Source organism: Pteropus vampyrus, unplaced genomic scaffold, assembly GCF_000151845.1.
Source record: "Pteropus vampyrus isolate Shadow unplaced genomic scaffold, Pvam_2.0 Scaffold217, whole genome shotgun sequence".
NCBI classification, from domain to species: domain Eukaryota; kingdom Metazoa; phylum Chordata; class Mammalia; order Chiroptera; family Pteropodidae; genus Pteropus; species Pteropus vampyrus.
The window spans coordinates 1,303,532-1,317,847 of NW_011888998.1; the positions used below are offsets into that span (position 1 = coordinate 1,303,532).

General features: G+C 52.1%; 1 protein-coding gene across 1 annotated transcript in view; it reads right to left on the bottom strand.

The window, feature by feature from the left end:
- Nucleotides 1-1,261: 1,261 nt before the first annotated feature.
- The window catches only part of NFASC (neurofascin), a 77,819-nt gene continuing 64,764 nt past the window's right edge, over nt 1,262-14,316 (bottom strand). The window contains exons 25-27 of the mRNA XM_011373112.1: nt 7,025-7,156; nt 4,660-4,729; nt 1,262-1,493 (exon numbers count right to left, since the gene is read on the bottom strand). Of these exons, the coding sequence (XP_011371414.1) occupies nt 1,262-1,493; nt 4,660-4,729; nt 7,025-7,156 (434 nt within the window). The remainder of the gene's footprint in view (nt 1,494-4,659; nt 4,730-7,024; nt 7,157-14,316) is intronic.

Sequence of the window (14,316 nt, forward strand, 5' to 3'; positions counted from 1 at the left end):
GGCTTCACGGCACTGTTAGTGCAGTGTCCCCACAGGGTCTCCTGATATGTAAATACCCTAAGGAAAGGACATACCGGCTCAGTCTTGGGGCGACAGGGCCCCACCCACACAGTTTCAATGTCATACAGAATTGACCGGAGAGATGAAACTTGCCAGAGATGCAAGGGGGAGCAGTGCTTTGCACCTCCAAACACACCAGCAAAGCTCTTTGCATCATGGGGTTCCGTCTCCTTGAGGGCAGCAGCATAGACCCCTGCCAGGTTGGGGGCACCCTCTACTCTGGATGCCGTGGGTGTCTTTTCTCCTACATCCCGGGTTTCACTGACGGGGAGAAGAAGTACAAACCCAGCCCTTTTCTTCTCTCTTTAGGTGAGCACAGCTCCCCAGGGACCAGATGCCTGATTTTCTTCTGCTTGAGGTACACGGTCACTGGAGTTGAAGTCCTTTCCATCAGTGCCCACTCCTGTTCCTCAAATTCCTTCGTCAGAGTCAGTGCAGCTCTTGTCTTAGACACTCTGGAGGAAGGGGCAGGGTCAGAGCGAGGAGCAAGAGGTAAGCCCACCTCCCAAATAAGCCAGAGCAAGGCAAGGAGGCCTGTCCACCCTATCCCTGCCAAAAATACTGTCATTTTCCAGAAAGAAGCGAAGCCCAGCCCAGCAACTGACAAGGCCGAGGTGGGTGGGTTGCGGGCATAGGGAGGCATATGGCGAGAAAGGCATCCTTCGGAAATACATTGGCCCGGCGCGGTTTGAATACTGCAGCTTTTTCGTATCTTCTTTTATGGACCAATCCTTTTTGCCTATCTTTGCAGTTTTCTAGGAGAGAATCCACCTATTCTTTCTTTTTCCAGGGACACTTCTTCAAAAGGAAAAAAAAAAATGGAGACATGGGGTCTGGAGGAGAAGATGCACAAAGCGAAAGTAAAGACAATGAAAAGTACCAGAACCAACAGAAACCGGTGAGTGTGTCCGAGGTCAAGGGCGGGCAGTTGGGTGGAAGGCTCAGGGTGGCTGTGAGGCTGAGCAAGGGGCCAGGGCTCCCTCCAGCTGCGCTCAGCCATGGCTGTAGCTCTCCCACACAGGTGGCACCCGGGTGTGTGTGGGGTCATTGGGAAGGGACTTGTGGTTGGCTAGGTGGTCGGTGGTCCTCACGGCTTGGCAGACCCCCATGTTGTACCCTTGTCCCTGAAGGTGGTGGTGGCTTCATCTCCCCCTCTCCCCTCCTCCCACTTGCAAAACAGTGGCTGTGCCTGGGGGTTCCGTTAGGCCAGAGAGTAGATGGCGTTGACTGGTGACGTGGCCTCTGAGCTTTCGTTGCCCTCGGTTTCCTCCTTGTCCTTTTTGACTGTGTACTGGCCAATGAAGGAGCCGTCCTCGTTGAACTGGCCCTCGCCGCCCTCGCCATAGTCCACCAGGCTGTCGTCACTCTCCTGCTGCTTGATGGTGCCGTCCAGGGATGTCTGGCTGCCCTGCAGGGGCTTGTTGTCTTCGTCACTGGTCAGAGAGAGGCAGAGGATCAGGGCTCAGCCCAGCCCAGGGCTGCCCAAGCCCAAGTGGGGTGGGGCAGGGCTGCTGGCCTCTTGCCAAGCACACACGCTACATGTGACACACAGCTCAGAGAGGACAGCACCTCAGGGACCACCCAGTCCAGCCCTCCCCTGTCCATCCAGTTCTACAGAAGGGAAACCGTGGCCTAGAAAGGACAAGCAGCTTCTCCAAGGTGAGGTGCAGAGCTGGTGCAGAGCTGAGATGGAAGCCCATACTGCGGACTCCTGATCTGGGGTGCCGTCCATGAGGCCAGGCTACCCTCTGGGGTGGGAACAGGCAGAAGATGGCCACCTCGGATGAGGCAGAGCCAAATGCTGTGAGACCAGGCAGGACGGGGAAGAGTCAGGATGGGAGTTCTAGTTACTATGTGGTTTTGTGGTCTTGGGACAGCCTTTCTTCTAACTGAGCCTTAGTCTCCCCATCAGGAGGGGCTGGACTAGTTTGACTCTCAGTGAAAAAAAGCCGGGGTTTGCTTCTTAAAGAAACAAATCTTTGCCTGGCCTCTCCCTTTCTCTAAGTGTCGTTTCTCTCAGCTTTCTCTCAGGTTTACAAACAGATGCTGTTGCTTCTGGGCTAGCAAGTGAAAGAGGGTGTGAGGAAAGCGGGGCATGCAGGTAATAGATGCCAGCAACTTGAAACACACAGCAAGGCACCGAGGATCCCGCCCAGCTCCTGAGGCCCCAGCTCCTGCCCTGAGGCTCCTCCTGTGCGAAGAGAACTTGGAGGCTGATGGTTAAAGTGGCAGCTACAGTTGTGCCTGCTGTGGCCCCAGGAAGTGAGACACCCCCAGAGGCAGGGCGTCCGTCTGCTCAAGCACCACATCCCTTCCCCTGGCTAGAAAACTCTCTGCCCTTTAGGCTTGGAGGGGGGCCCAGGTGCTGCTGGCTGCACTTCAAAAGGGAGCCGAGTTCCCAGGCAGGAGGCAGTGGGATCTGGGACCACTGTGGTGCCTGTGGTCTGAGCAGACACTCTCAGCCCCCTCCCCTGCCCCAGGCCACACTCAGTCCTTCCTGGGCGTGCTGAAAACAACAGGCTGAGCTGCCATCATACTGAAGAGTTGTTCTAGCTTCTAACAGCAGCGCTGGGCAAAGACAGCTGTCAGGGGAGGGCCCTGAGCCAGAGCCTGAGAGGAACTGGGCCTCAGTAGATGGAAAGCTATTAGCGACCCCCCAGCCCCCCGCCCCCCACAACACACATGCGCTTAGTGAACGCACCCATTAACACAGCCTAACTGTGTTCCCACGGCAGTGCTATAGGAGAGATGCCCTAAGTGAGGGAAGTCGGTCTCCAGGGTTTGTACCGGAAGTGGAACTCACCTTTTGAGAACTAGCAGAATCTTTTTTTCCCCCCTTAAATTTGAAGAACTAGAAGGGCGCTCAGAGAACTAGCAGATTCCAATTATCAGGCTCCTCACCCCACCTGCCTGCTGGGCTTCTTCACGGGCACTGCCTCCCCAGGGTCCTCCGCCCTACTGGAGCGGGCTGCACTGTGTCAGGTTTTTGAGGGGAAAGAGGATCTAGATCTGGAAAGCACAGACCTTTCCTAACGGAAGCTTGAGAGAGATCGGAATGACTGGAGAACCCGGGTCTAGCCCCCTGTCAGGCTACCTTCCAAGAGACCTTAGAGGACCAGGTGGACAGATGAGGGAGAGGGAAGCAGAGGGCCCCACTGGAGAGGCTTTGGGAGCTAAGCCAGAGTGGAGCGAGGGTGAGCCATGCTCCTTCGTGCCTCCAGGCCTGTCCACCTAGAAACTTGGTTTTTCCTCTGATGCATTACTTTTAGTCCTTCCCCCGTTTAGGGCTCTTGGACTCATCCCAGTAGGGGCTCTAGGATGGATCCTCCCTCTCCACCCCTAAGGGAGCAGCTTCTCACAGCACAGGCTGCCTGGCCCTGTATTTGAGGAGGTCTTCACCTTTCTGTGGCCACTCTAGGGCCTGTTACTGATGACCAGGGAACAGCTCTCAGCTCGTGAGGGTGCTGGCCCCCACCAGCGGTGGCGAGGGTAGTCAGGGGAGGGGCCTCTCATGCTTGCCCTTTGGGAAGCTCATGGAAACAATGTGATTGGATGGACAGACATGGTCCTTAAGCCGCCAGACAGACTCTTGTGTGGGCAGTGGCTCTGCCGCCCATTGATCTGAGCTTGCTTGCCAGGCTGCTGATGGACAGTGGCGGAGGCCCAGGATGGGATAAGAAGAGGTCAGAGGAGGACAGGGGTGACCTAGCCCGAGAGTGACTGGGTGGAGTGGGGAAGGAGGGCTCTGATGAGAGCATTTCCCTCCCACCGCACTTGGTCGATAAATGAGACATCCATGACCTACTCCGCAATGTTCCTTAACTCAAAATACACTTGACATCAAAAAGGACAAATTGCCACTTTGTTAAGCCAGATACAAAGGCCTGTCCAGATCTGAGAAAGAGCATGGGCATAGGACAATGGCAGTAGCTGGAAGCTGGGCCCCTGGCCTCCACAGCTCTGCCACTAGCTCACTGGGTGGCGAGTGTGAGAGTCTTGGGCAGGTCCCTTCTAGGTCTGTGCTGCGGTCCTCTCATTTGGGACAAGCTGGACCGTATGCCTCTCCAAGGCCCATTTCAGGCTAGAGGCGAGATAATTGTTCAAGTTCATGAGGAAAAGGCCTAGAACACCCCACCACACCACCACCACTACCCTTCATCCCTCACCTAGTCCATGCTTTAGGACAATTCAGTTTCCCAGTTAATTATCTTCAGGGTTGGGGTGGGGCATAGGCAGAGAGGAAGCTGAGAGCTGAGCTCATGTCATAGCAGAGGACCAAGGGCTCGTTTTCAGAGTAAAAATGTGGAAGCACATATGAGGAGCTTAATAAATCTGAGTTATGCAGCAGAGTGAAGAATGCTGTTCATGGAATGAGTGTGTTCGGCAGTGTGGGGGCAGCCTTGTCCGGCACAATGAGGACGAGCAGGTGCTGTCAGAGAGGCAGAGGTGACAGCCCAATGGGTGATGGGCAATCAATACAGTGACTCTCAGCCAAGCCAAGCTGCTCTGAGAGGACGTCCCTGTCTCGGGGCAGTGGGGACAGACAAACCAGCTGACAGGAGGCACTGTGTGTGAACAGGAGCCAAGGAGATCACGCACCTGTAGTCAAATGAACCGTCCTCTTCTTTGGGGTCTTCAGGGCCAAGGGGGACGTCTTTCTTTTCTCGCACTTAGTCAGTAAGAGAAGCAAAGACATAGACATGGTGACCTGCTCTGCAGAGCCCTGATCAGACAGCCAGAAGACACTGCCTTTGGGTTCAGCAACACTCTCCCTTTCAAAAAGGCACCATCGCCATTTCCCTTGTCCTTCCTTCCTACATTTAATCAATTTCTAGGCTGATTCTGCCTCTTCCTCATCCTCATCGCCAGCGGTTTCCTTATATCTCCCCTGACAACTAACTTCTTCTCCCACCTGGCTCCCCATACCTCTCCATGAAGTCTTCCCCAAACACTGAATGGATGCGATCCTTTCCTTGGCACGTTTCTCATTCTGCTGTATTATAATTATTTGCGTGTGTTTCTCATGCCTGTGACAGAGTGCCAGTTCCTTATTTGAGGCTGGGGAACTACCTGTTTCGTCAAAGCTCCTAGCTGAGTGCCCATCCACACCTCTGGCATGGAAAGTGCTCACGTAGCTGTGACCTCACTTGTTTCCAGGGCTCCCTTTTCCCACGCCTCCTCTGCGATTTATAAACATCCGTCACGGCCCTGTCTTGTGCTGTGATCTTCCTTCTGAGCCAGCTGAAATGTCCTCGAGGGAGGGATCATCTTTCCTTCTGGAACCCTTGGCACCCAGCACAAAGCCACAGCAGACGCTTCATGAACGACTCTTTATATATACTTTTTAAGGAACAGGGCAGGATAATAACCCCCATTTTAGGGGAGAGAAACAGGCTTTGAGAGGTGAGGAACACATCACATAACTAATTGGCAATGAGTGTGAGTGAGTGTGTTGGGCATTATTGGGGCGGCCTGCACAATGACAACGAACAGCTGCTGTCAGAGAGGCAGAGGTGACAGTCCAATGGGTGATGGGCGATCAATTCAGTCGCCTCTTAGCCAAGCCGAGCTGCTCTGAGAGGAGGTCAGACTGAATAAGTCTAGAGTAAAGACTAGGGCCCAGGCCTCATGGCTCCTGGTTTACTCGTCTTTCTAACGGACTAGGGGTTTACCCTAGTAGTGGAGGGAAGAAGCGTAGCTGTAAGGAGAACTGGAATGAGACACTTTCTAATTGGTAAAGGAAGGCTCAGAGTTCATCCGATGAGACCCTCAGGTGTTCCAGTGCCCCCTGGAACAGGCGGGTAAACTCAGTAAGGCCACCCTTCTCCCTAACTCTGGCCTTCTCTCTAACAGAAGAAAAACGATCCCTACACAGCACAACAACATGAAAGAAAACATCGTTTACCAAAACAAGAGTGATAATTCCCTGCCCTCGCTCACAGATGCTCCCCTCACTTCAAGGAGAGGCATAATTCTTTAGAATCCTAGGGTCTTGAGGGTAAGTGGGCAGGGAAAGAAAATAAAGAGAATCTCTTCTCCCTCTGAGTTTTAGAGGGGGCCTGGAGGAGGATTTATCTATAGAGATGGAGAGAAGCAGGCATTTGGGGTGCATGGGGTGTTTGGTGGGCGGGGCTTTGGGGGGCAGGGAGCGATCTCGTTTTGCAGTCCAGCAGGATTGTCACTGTCAGGGTCATCCATTATCTCGTCTCCTGTTACTCCACCCATCCCATTGCAGACGGATGGCTTTCTTGCCCCTGTTTGAACAACAATCAATATTTCCAGAAACGAGAATGCTAGAGGTCTTTGTCCTTGACCTTGGTTTGTCTGGGCTGGAGGACCTTGAGGCCCACGGAAGAGAAATGCGTCTTTGAGATTCTAGGAAAGCCCAGAGCCCTTTAAGGGTGGGTCCCTATCAGTGCATCCCGCCCCTCAGCCTCTGTCTGCGCCTCACATGGGAACTTCTATCCTCCGTTCGGGTGTCTGTGATGCAGTCCTAGTCACACCAAGAGCCAGCGCTGCGGCCTCTCTCATGGGTGTGCTTCTGTCCAGATCCCTCCTCCCAACATTTTCTTTCTCATGGTTAGAGAAAATGCCTCTTTTCCTTCCTCCTTTTCTGAGACAGGATTCTAATGAGATTCAGACTTAAAAAAGCCATTTTACTGAGCAGATGGATGGTGAGTCAAGGGCGGGGGGAGGTCATTCTTAATAGGGGCCAGGGTTGCTTCCATCCTCTCTAGAGCTGCCTGGACTGCTCCATCCACCCACTTCAAGCAAACTTAATTAACTCAAGTGCTTTCTGGCAGCTCTAAGATGCACAGAACAGGCAAGAGGACTGTTTTTCCAAGTTTGGCAGGGGTTGGGCTCACTGAGAGAACAGAGCACCCCGGATACGGCAGGGGACCTGGTGACTCACAGGGAAGCTTGCCGGCCAGTCCCTTAAGCCCACTCCTCTGACGCATCTTACCTGGGTACTTGCCACCGCGACTCCTCTTGATGAAACAGACAATGAGCAGGATCAGCACCAGGAGTGCGATGGCACACATAAGTCCAATGAACCAGCCCTGGGTGGCGATGTCGGCCTGGTTGTTGGTGTAAGCTGGGGGGAGGCAGAAGGAGACGTGAAAGATTTTGCATAGGAGAAGGCGAAGAGGGAGAGGTGAGGGAAGAACTTCAGCTACTTCGCATCGATGCTCCTCCTGGTGCCTCCCGCTACCGTAACCTAGCAGCCCTCTGGCCCAGACTACGCTGCTACAGGGACAAAGAAAATAATTAAGGAGAGTCAAAGGGTCAGAAAGGAAGCAGAGGAAGGGGGAACAGGAGCAGAATAAGCAGCAGAAGGCTGACAGATCCTGTAGGAAGGGGAAGTTTCCTGAGGAGGAGGCATGGCATTCTTATAAACCACGTCTTGGTCACAGCCTGGCGGGGATTGAGGGAAGGTCAGGGATTGGCCACACAGGGACGATTTCCCATGAATGAGCCTGGAGTGAGAAAACGGAGCCTGTATGCTACCAATCAGGGAAGGCGGCCATGGTCACGTTGCAAACACCTGTGAGAAGAACACCTTCGAGGGCCAGCATGGACCCTGAGTATCGCCTTTGCCCACCATCATGGCCCGAAGCCACCAGGCTTCCCGGGGCTACGTCTGGGCAGAGTACAGTTCCAGGATGCCCTTGATTCCTCATGACTCCCTAGCTGGACTGTGCGCTCTGACATAAAGACAAGCCCAGATGGCTGGCGGCCACGTTGGGGCCGGAGCCATGCCTTCAGCACACCCCATGACAATTCGGACCTCATCCACGTGCAGAAGACCACCCCCGCCACACCCCCTCGCCCCCCGCTTGCCACCCAGTGGCTGTGACAAGCCGACTTGCCCCCTCCCTCCCTCCGACAGTGAGTCCCTCTCTGTCCCTGCCCGGAATGTGTGGAGACCTGTCTCCACGTGGCTAGACCACTGTGTGATTCGTGGGGCCTGTAGATTGGCCTAGAGGACAGGTGCTCAGGCATCATCTGACGGTGCCCTAGATGACACAATGGCTGGGGTTAGGGCTTGGGAAGGGGTGTGGGCTGGGTAGGACCCACTCGCCCTCTCCTTTCTAGGGACTAGAGAGCGAGAGCAACACCTCCTGAGAATGCAGCCCGCCCTGAAAACCAAGACCTGGAGGAGAGGAAGGATCAGAGGACCGGAACAGACACAGAGTAACTGGAGCCAGCTGAGCGGGCTGAGCAGTCTCTGCGGGAGCCAGACTGCAGCCAGAGCTGAGAGCCCGAGGAGCCCCAGGCACCCGGCCTCCTTCAGGGCAACAGAGGGGTGGCCCCCAGGGCCTTTACTGTGCTTCGGCGTCTTCATCATGTGCTAGTTTGTGCAGCAGGTATCTGGACCCATTCCCACTCTTTGCTCCTCTTGGGCAGAGAAACTGTCTTTACAACCCTCCAGCCAAGAACATGGCACCAAGAGGGTCTCAATACATGGTGAAGACTGATGAACAAGTGCGCCAAGCCCTGGCTGCCCGGGGTGAAAAGCAGCTGAGTTCCACAGAACATGGCTGCAATCACCCTGATCTACGAATGCTGTCGGGGAAAGTCCATCCCTGCTTCCACTCCTGTTCCTGCAGGCCCTGCCCACACAGTGTCAGGGGCATCTTCCCCAAACCCCAGATAAGGTCAAATCACTTTCTGCTTTAACCTCTAATGCATGTCATTACTATTGGGAAAAGCCTACATTCCTTATCCTAACCCATCAAGTCCCATTAGAGCTGGCCCTGGCCACCTCGCTAGTCCTATCTCCTACCCCTCTTTATAATCCGGCTACACTGGCCACTCTCATTCCTGCCTCAGGGCCTTTGCATCCGCTGCTCTTTCTTCAGATGGCTGTCTCAGCAAATGTCATCTTCTCAGGAAGGCCTTCCTGGACCTTCCCAGCGGAAGCGAAGGCCCCCTCCCCGACACAGCCACTCTCTGAGGGGGTCTAACTTACCTTTTGCACAGCACTTGTAACCATTTAATGGACATATAGTAGTCCGGGGGGGTACATTCTAACACCCCCCAGTGGATGCCTGAATCCATTGATAATCCTGAACTCTATATAGATACTAAAGTTTAATTTACACATTATGCATAAGAGAGTAACAATAAAAAAGAACAATACAATAATATACTATAATAAAAGTTATGTGAATGTGGTCTCTGCTTCTCTCAAAACATCTTACTGTACTGCACTCACCTTTCTTGTGACGATGTGAGATGATGGGGCCTGTGTGATGAGAGGAAGTGAGGTGAATGGTGTAGCGTTGAGACTTAGTGTTAGGCTCTACTGACTGTCTGATGACACATCAAAAGGAGGATCATCTGCTTTGGGTGATCCTGGATCCCTGAGCCATGATGGCGATGGCTGGTTGTCAGGAGTAGATGATATCGATGGTTGGGGAAATTTAACATTTTTGGATTGTGGTTGACCGTGCATAAGGGGAGACTAATGTATTGCTACTACTAACGGTTTACACTTATAAGTGCTTCCCAGAGGCCAGGCTCTGCTCTGAGTACTTCCCCACACATACTCTAATTTAGCTGTTACGACAACCCCATAAAGTGGGTTATTATCATCCTTATTTTATAGATGAGGAAACGGAGCCACTGAGGTTAAGTGATTTACTCAAGGTCACAGAGCTATGAAGCGGTAGAGATGTGACCCGGCCAGAGTCTGTGCTCTTGACCACTCTGGGTCCTTCCGCCCAGAAAACAAGCTCCTTGAAGGAGTGACTGTCAGGTTCACGTTCTCTCCTCAGTGCTGGGACAGAGCCTTACACATAGGAGGCACGCGGCTCACATCTGCTCCACTTTCTTCCCTGAGTTCAGTCCACTCTCCCTCTCGGCCTGATGGGGCCTCTGCTAACCTTACACTCTGCACTGTCCTCCCTTTTGGGTCACTCATTCCAGCATCGACTCAATTCCCAGCTGTGGGTTTCCTAGGCAATTACTGCATTTTTCTGCTCTTCCCATGAACACTGCTGGAGGAAGACGCAGACCCAGGCCCATCGCACATTCACTGTATACTTCAGCTGGGCCTCACTGCCTCCTGGCAATCCTTGTGCTCATCTCTTACTGTCCTTCCGAACTGTTCCTCCCACATTACTCCCTCTCCGCCCTCATCAGCGTTGACCCCACCTACCCCGCTCTGGAGACCAGTGAAGCAGTGAAACCTCACAGCCTCTACGACAATCCCTGGTCCCAGGTCAGGCGGGCTTCCTCTCCCCGCTCTGAAGTTACTCCTCCCTCAGCTGTGGGACCCAGGCCTCACTTCCTTGGCAGCTCAATCCTGAAAGGATCTCTGAAAACCAGTGTTTTCAAATTCTTTTTCTTTGCTTTCTCTTCCCTTCTGCTGTTAAAATACGTTGATGCTTCCTGTGTCTTAAACCCCCCTGAGGAACCTGCCAGACTTTCAGCCCTAGCTCATGCACTGTCCTCTTACAGGCAAACGCCTTGATCTTCCATTGTCTCCAGTTCATGCCAACTCCTTTCTCCGCTCCCAACAAGCTGACTTCAAGCCCCTCTATATGCTTCATCTACCATCATGAAGTGGGTCTTTCCCCAACCTACCTCTGCATCCTTGACTCTTACCTTCACTGCCCTCCAGTCCTGACTTTCCAAATGGCAATCCTTCTATTCATCTCTCATTGTCCCTGCAGCCAGTTCCACACGGTAAGCCCAGCGCTTCCTCCAAACAGCTCTTCGGATGGTCCATCTGCTTGAAATTCAACATGTGTCTTCCTGCCCCCTCCCTGTTCCCTGCTTCTGCCAGTGGCTTCGCCATCTCTGAGGGCTATTATTTCTCCTTCCAGAATTCTCATATTCACCTCACTGCTCCGTTCCAGAGGGGTCCCCTCACTCTCTGCCTCTCAGCTCCAGAGAATAAGATGACACATTAGATTGTAATGGTCCTAGGACACTTCCATCCGGCCTGGCCTTCCAGGTGTGCAGGTCCTCCCCTCCCTGCGTCCTTCCCACTCTGCCCAAGGCGCCTGCACTGCCGCCCCTCTCGCTCTCCCTTTCCGTGGTCTGGCCTCTTTCCTGAATCTCCTGTTCCTCTAGCTCACACCAATCTCTGAACTCCAATTTCACCCTCGTTTACTCCGGGCAATGCAACATTCAATTGCTGTTTCCCAGATCCTGATTTCTAATGACACTATGAAAGGCTTGAGAACAGGGGATTCTTTGAGCCCCCTAGTATTTTGCATGATGCTGGCCACGTAACAAGTAGTCAGTGACTACTTATTGATTAATGATCAACTTAATCCTAATATAACATGGTTAACCTGGAATACCGTAGTAGTTTCTTCTCTGACCCCAGCTAGGGGTCACAGGGATACTGCCTGTGAGCTATGCCTAGATACTGGGATGAAGGAATCACTTGTGTTTGGATGGAGATTCCCACCTCTTGCAGAGACTCTGCTTTGCATGTCTGCAGAGGCCTGTTTGCTCCACCATCTTCCTGACGCTCGTTCTGATACACCCTGACGGCATCTCTGTGAGACCCTCTTTCTCTTGGGAGGAAAAGTCAATTCCAGGGAGAGAGTCCATATGGGCAATTTAGAAAGCAAATGTAGCTTTTCATTCTTGACTTCAACATATAAAATGCAAATGTTACTTTCAGTCCTTACTAAAGCGGTCAAAGGATTTTCTGTGAAGTTTGGACATGAAAGGCTGTTCAAAACCAAGTGCATTTTGTAACTATATGTGGTGATGGATGTTAACTAAACTTACTGTGGTGATCATTTTGCAATATATACATATATCAAATCATTATGTTGTACACCTAAAACTAACCAATGTTATATGTCAATATCTCACTTAAAAAAGAAAAACTAATACAAAGTGGGATCTGGGGTAAGGTGGACTCAACCTGGCAAACACAGGCCCCAATGCTTCTTACTCTGGACTGCAGGCCATATTTTGTGTGCCTTCCACACAACACCCTACGACCCCACTCAGAAATGGGCAAGTCACTCTCAAGGGAGACCGTTCCATGACTCTTAACTAATTGGGAGGAATTTGATTTGGCTATGGAAGAGAGGCTAGTTATTTAAGGTCGGCAAGAGAATTATATTTCAGAAGTAAGGACAGATGAACAAATATGACAGGAATGAACTTTCTTCAAATGCAGTTTGGCTTGGCTGATCTCACTGAAGCATCAATTTACACCTCTCTATTCTCACCTCAACCCATCCCAGGTTTCACCCCAACACAGCAATAAGAGACGGACTACAGTTCAGTTCCCTAATGTCCTTCCTTTCCGCTTCCTGAGGTCTGATGTGGGTTGTCTGTCTTGCTGGCCCACTGTCAGCATCCACCATTGCCGCCGCCACACCCCATGCCACCCACTCAGGATGGAAGAGCTGACGGACCTTTTGGAGTCCGGAGCTATGTTTTTGTAGCCCCTTGGGCCTCTTTGGCTTCACAAGCTTCAAGGAGGTGATTTACTTCCCACATGGGATCTTTCTGCTGAGGACCAGGGAGCCCGTTAGCTTTCCTAGTGGTTTTCTTCCACTTCCTTCCTAAACTACTGCAGCATGTTTGAGTCTGGGGACTAAAGTGATAGCCTGTGGCTGCCTGAATGACCACTGGTCAGGTCCAGAGATGCTCACACACTCTTGCTTTGATGAGACACAGAGACACAGGGACAGTGGGAACTTGGCTCTGGAGTCTAACCATAGGAAACACTGTGTATTTTCGAAGCGTCCGAACACACACTCACATGCACACATGAACTTCAGAAAGAGACAATATTTTTTTTCTTTCCTATGTGGTTTGCACATAGTAATTTCCAGACTGCCAGGGAGGTAAGTGAGCATTATGTGCTTGGAGTTAGGGTCCTAAACCTGACCACTTCGGCTTGCAATGGGAGGATTCGGAAGAACTTGTAAGTGCCAAGTGCCTCACAGCTATGAAAGCAAGCTATCAGCATCAGCCTCTGCACAAAGAAAAACGAACATTTGAGTCAGGGCTCAGAAGTATATTATCAGTCCTCATTGTTTTTTTCTGTCCTATGTGTTTAGTATCACAAAGCAGATTGGGACATCCCTGAGGGCAGACGCTGGTCCTTTTCTCTCTGGCCCTTTCTCTCCAACCCTCGCCCACAGCCCCAGGCCTTAGCACTGGGAGAAGTCTCACTCTGAAGCCGGCGGTGCTGGCTTCTGCATCATTCCTCTATCTCATCTTTGCTTCCTGCCTCTGCGCTGGACTCGTTTGTAATGAAGCAACAGCAAAGTACGTATGCACTGGTGAACAACAGCTTGGGACCCCGACTGGGTCAGGCAGAGTCCAGCCACCTGCTCTACTTGGTCAACTGTCCAGTTCCCTTGCCTGGCTCCCAGGACAGCCTGGCCACTCACAGACATCCTGCCTGAGTTGGCCTGGCTCGCTTCAAGCAGGCAGCTGGGCTCTCAGACTCCCTGAGTGTCAATGGCACGGACATATGCAGGATAGGCGGAGACACAGAGAGGAGGACAAGATGCTCTGATCAGGAGGGACCAGGCTAGAAGGGGTACAGCGACACATTTATACAGATGGGCAGTATGCTCAAGATGCAAGTGACCGGGATTGGCTTTACCAGGCTAGGCGCAGGAAGAGTAATATTTAAGTCAATGTTCAGAAGTTCCTGTAAATCCTTGTGGTTTTTATTATCTCTATCCTTGTGTCTACCAACCCGCATCTGATTAAGACATCCCTGGGGGGCAGGCACTGGTCCTGTTCTCTCGCACTCTCTTCCCCCACTCTCACCCTTAACCCCAGGGCTTAGCATACCACCTGCCTGTCTGCTTTCAGAGACATTCAGAAAGAGACAAGCAAGTGAGTGCCCTGTGTCTGCAGACTGCCAGCCACCCTGTCTAGCAGAGATTTCTGAATGTTGCACCCTTTACTGAGCCTTAGTTGGCCTGCTCATTTGCAACAAGGTGCCTCTCCATCCACAGCTGAAGCCCCTTTTGAGCCAGAACTATTCCAATACAAGAGCTTCTTCCCCTCTCCCAGCAAGAAAAAAAAATGTCAATGACTTTTAAGCCACGATAAACTTAGGACAAAAATTAAAACAAATCCCAAACAACTCGCAATATTTAAACAACAGATGACAACGCCAAGGCAGTGACATACGTGCTGATTCTTGGTTTGGTTTCGGGAAGATTTCTGGGTCAAGGCCCTTGGATGTTCCTATTCCCTCATCCTACAGGCAGGAAGCCAGGCCCAGTGCTCACGGGGCAGGCTCAT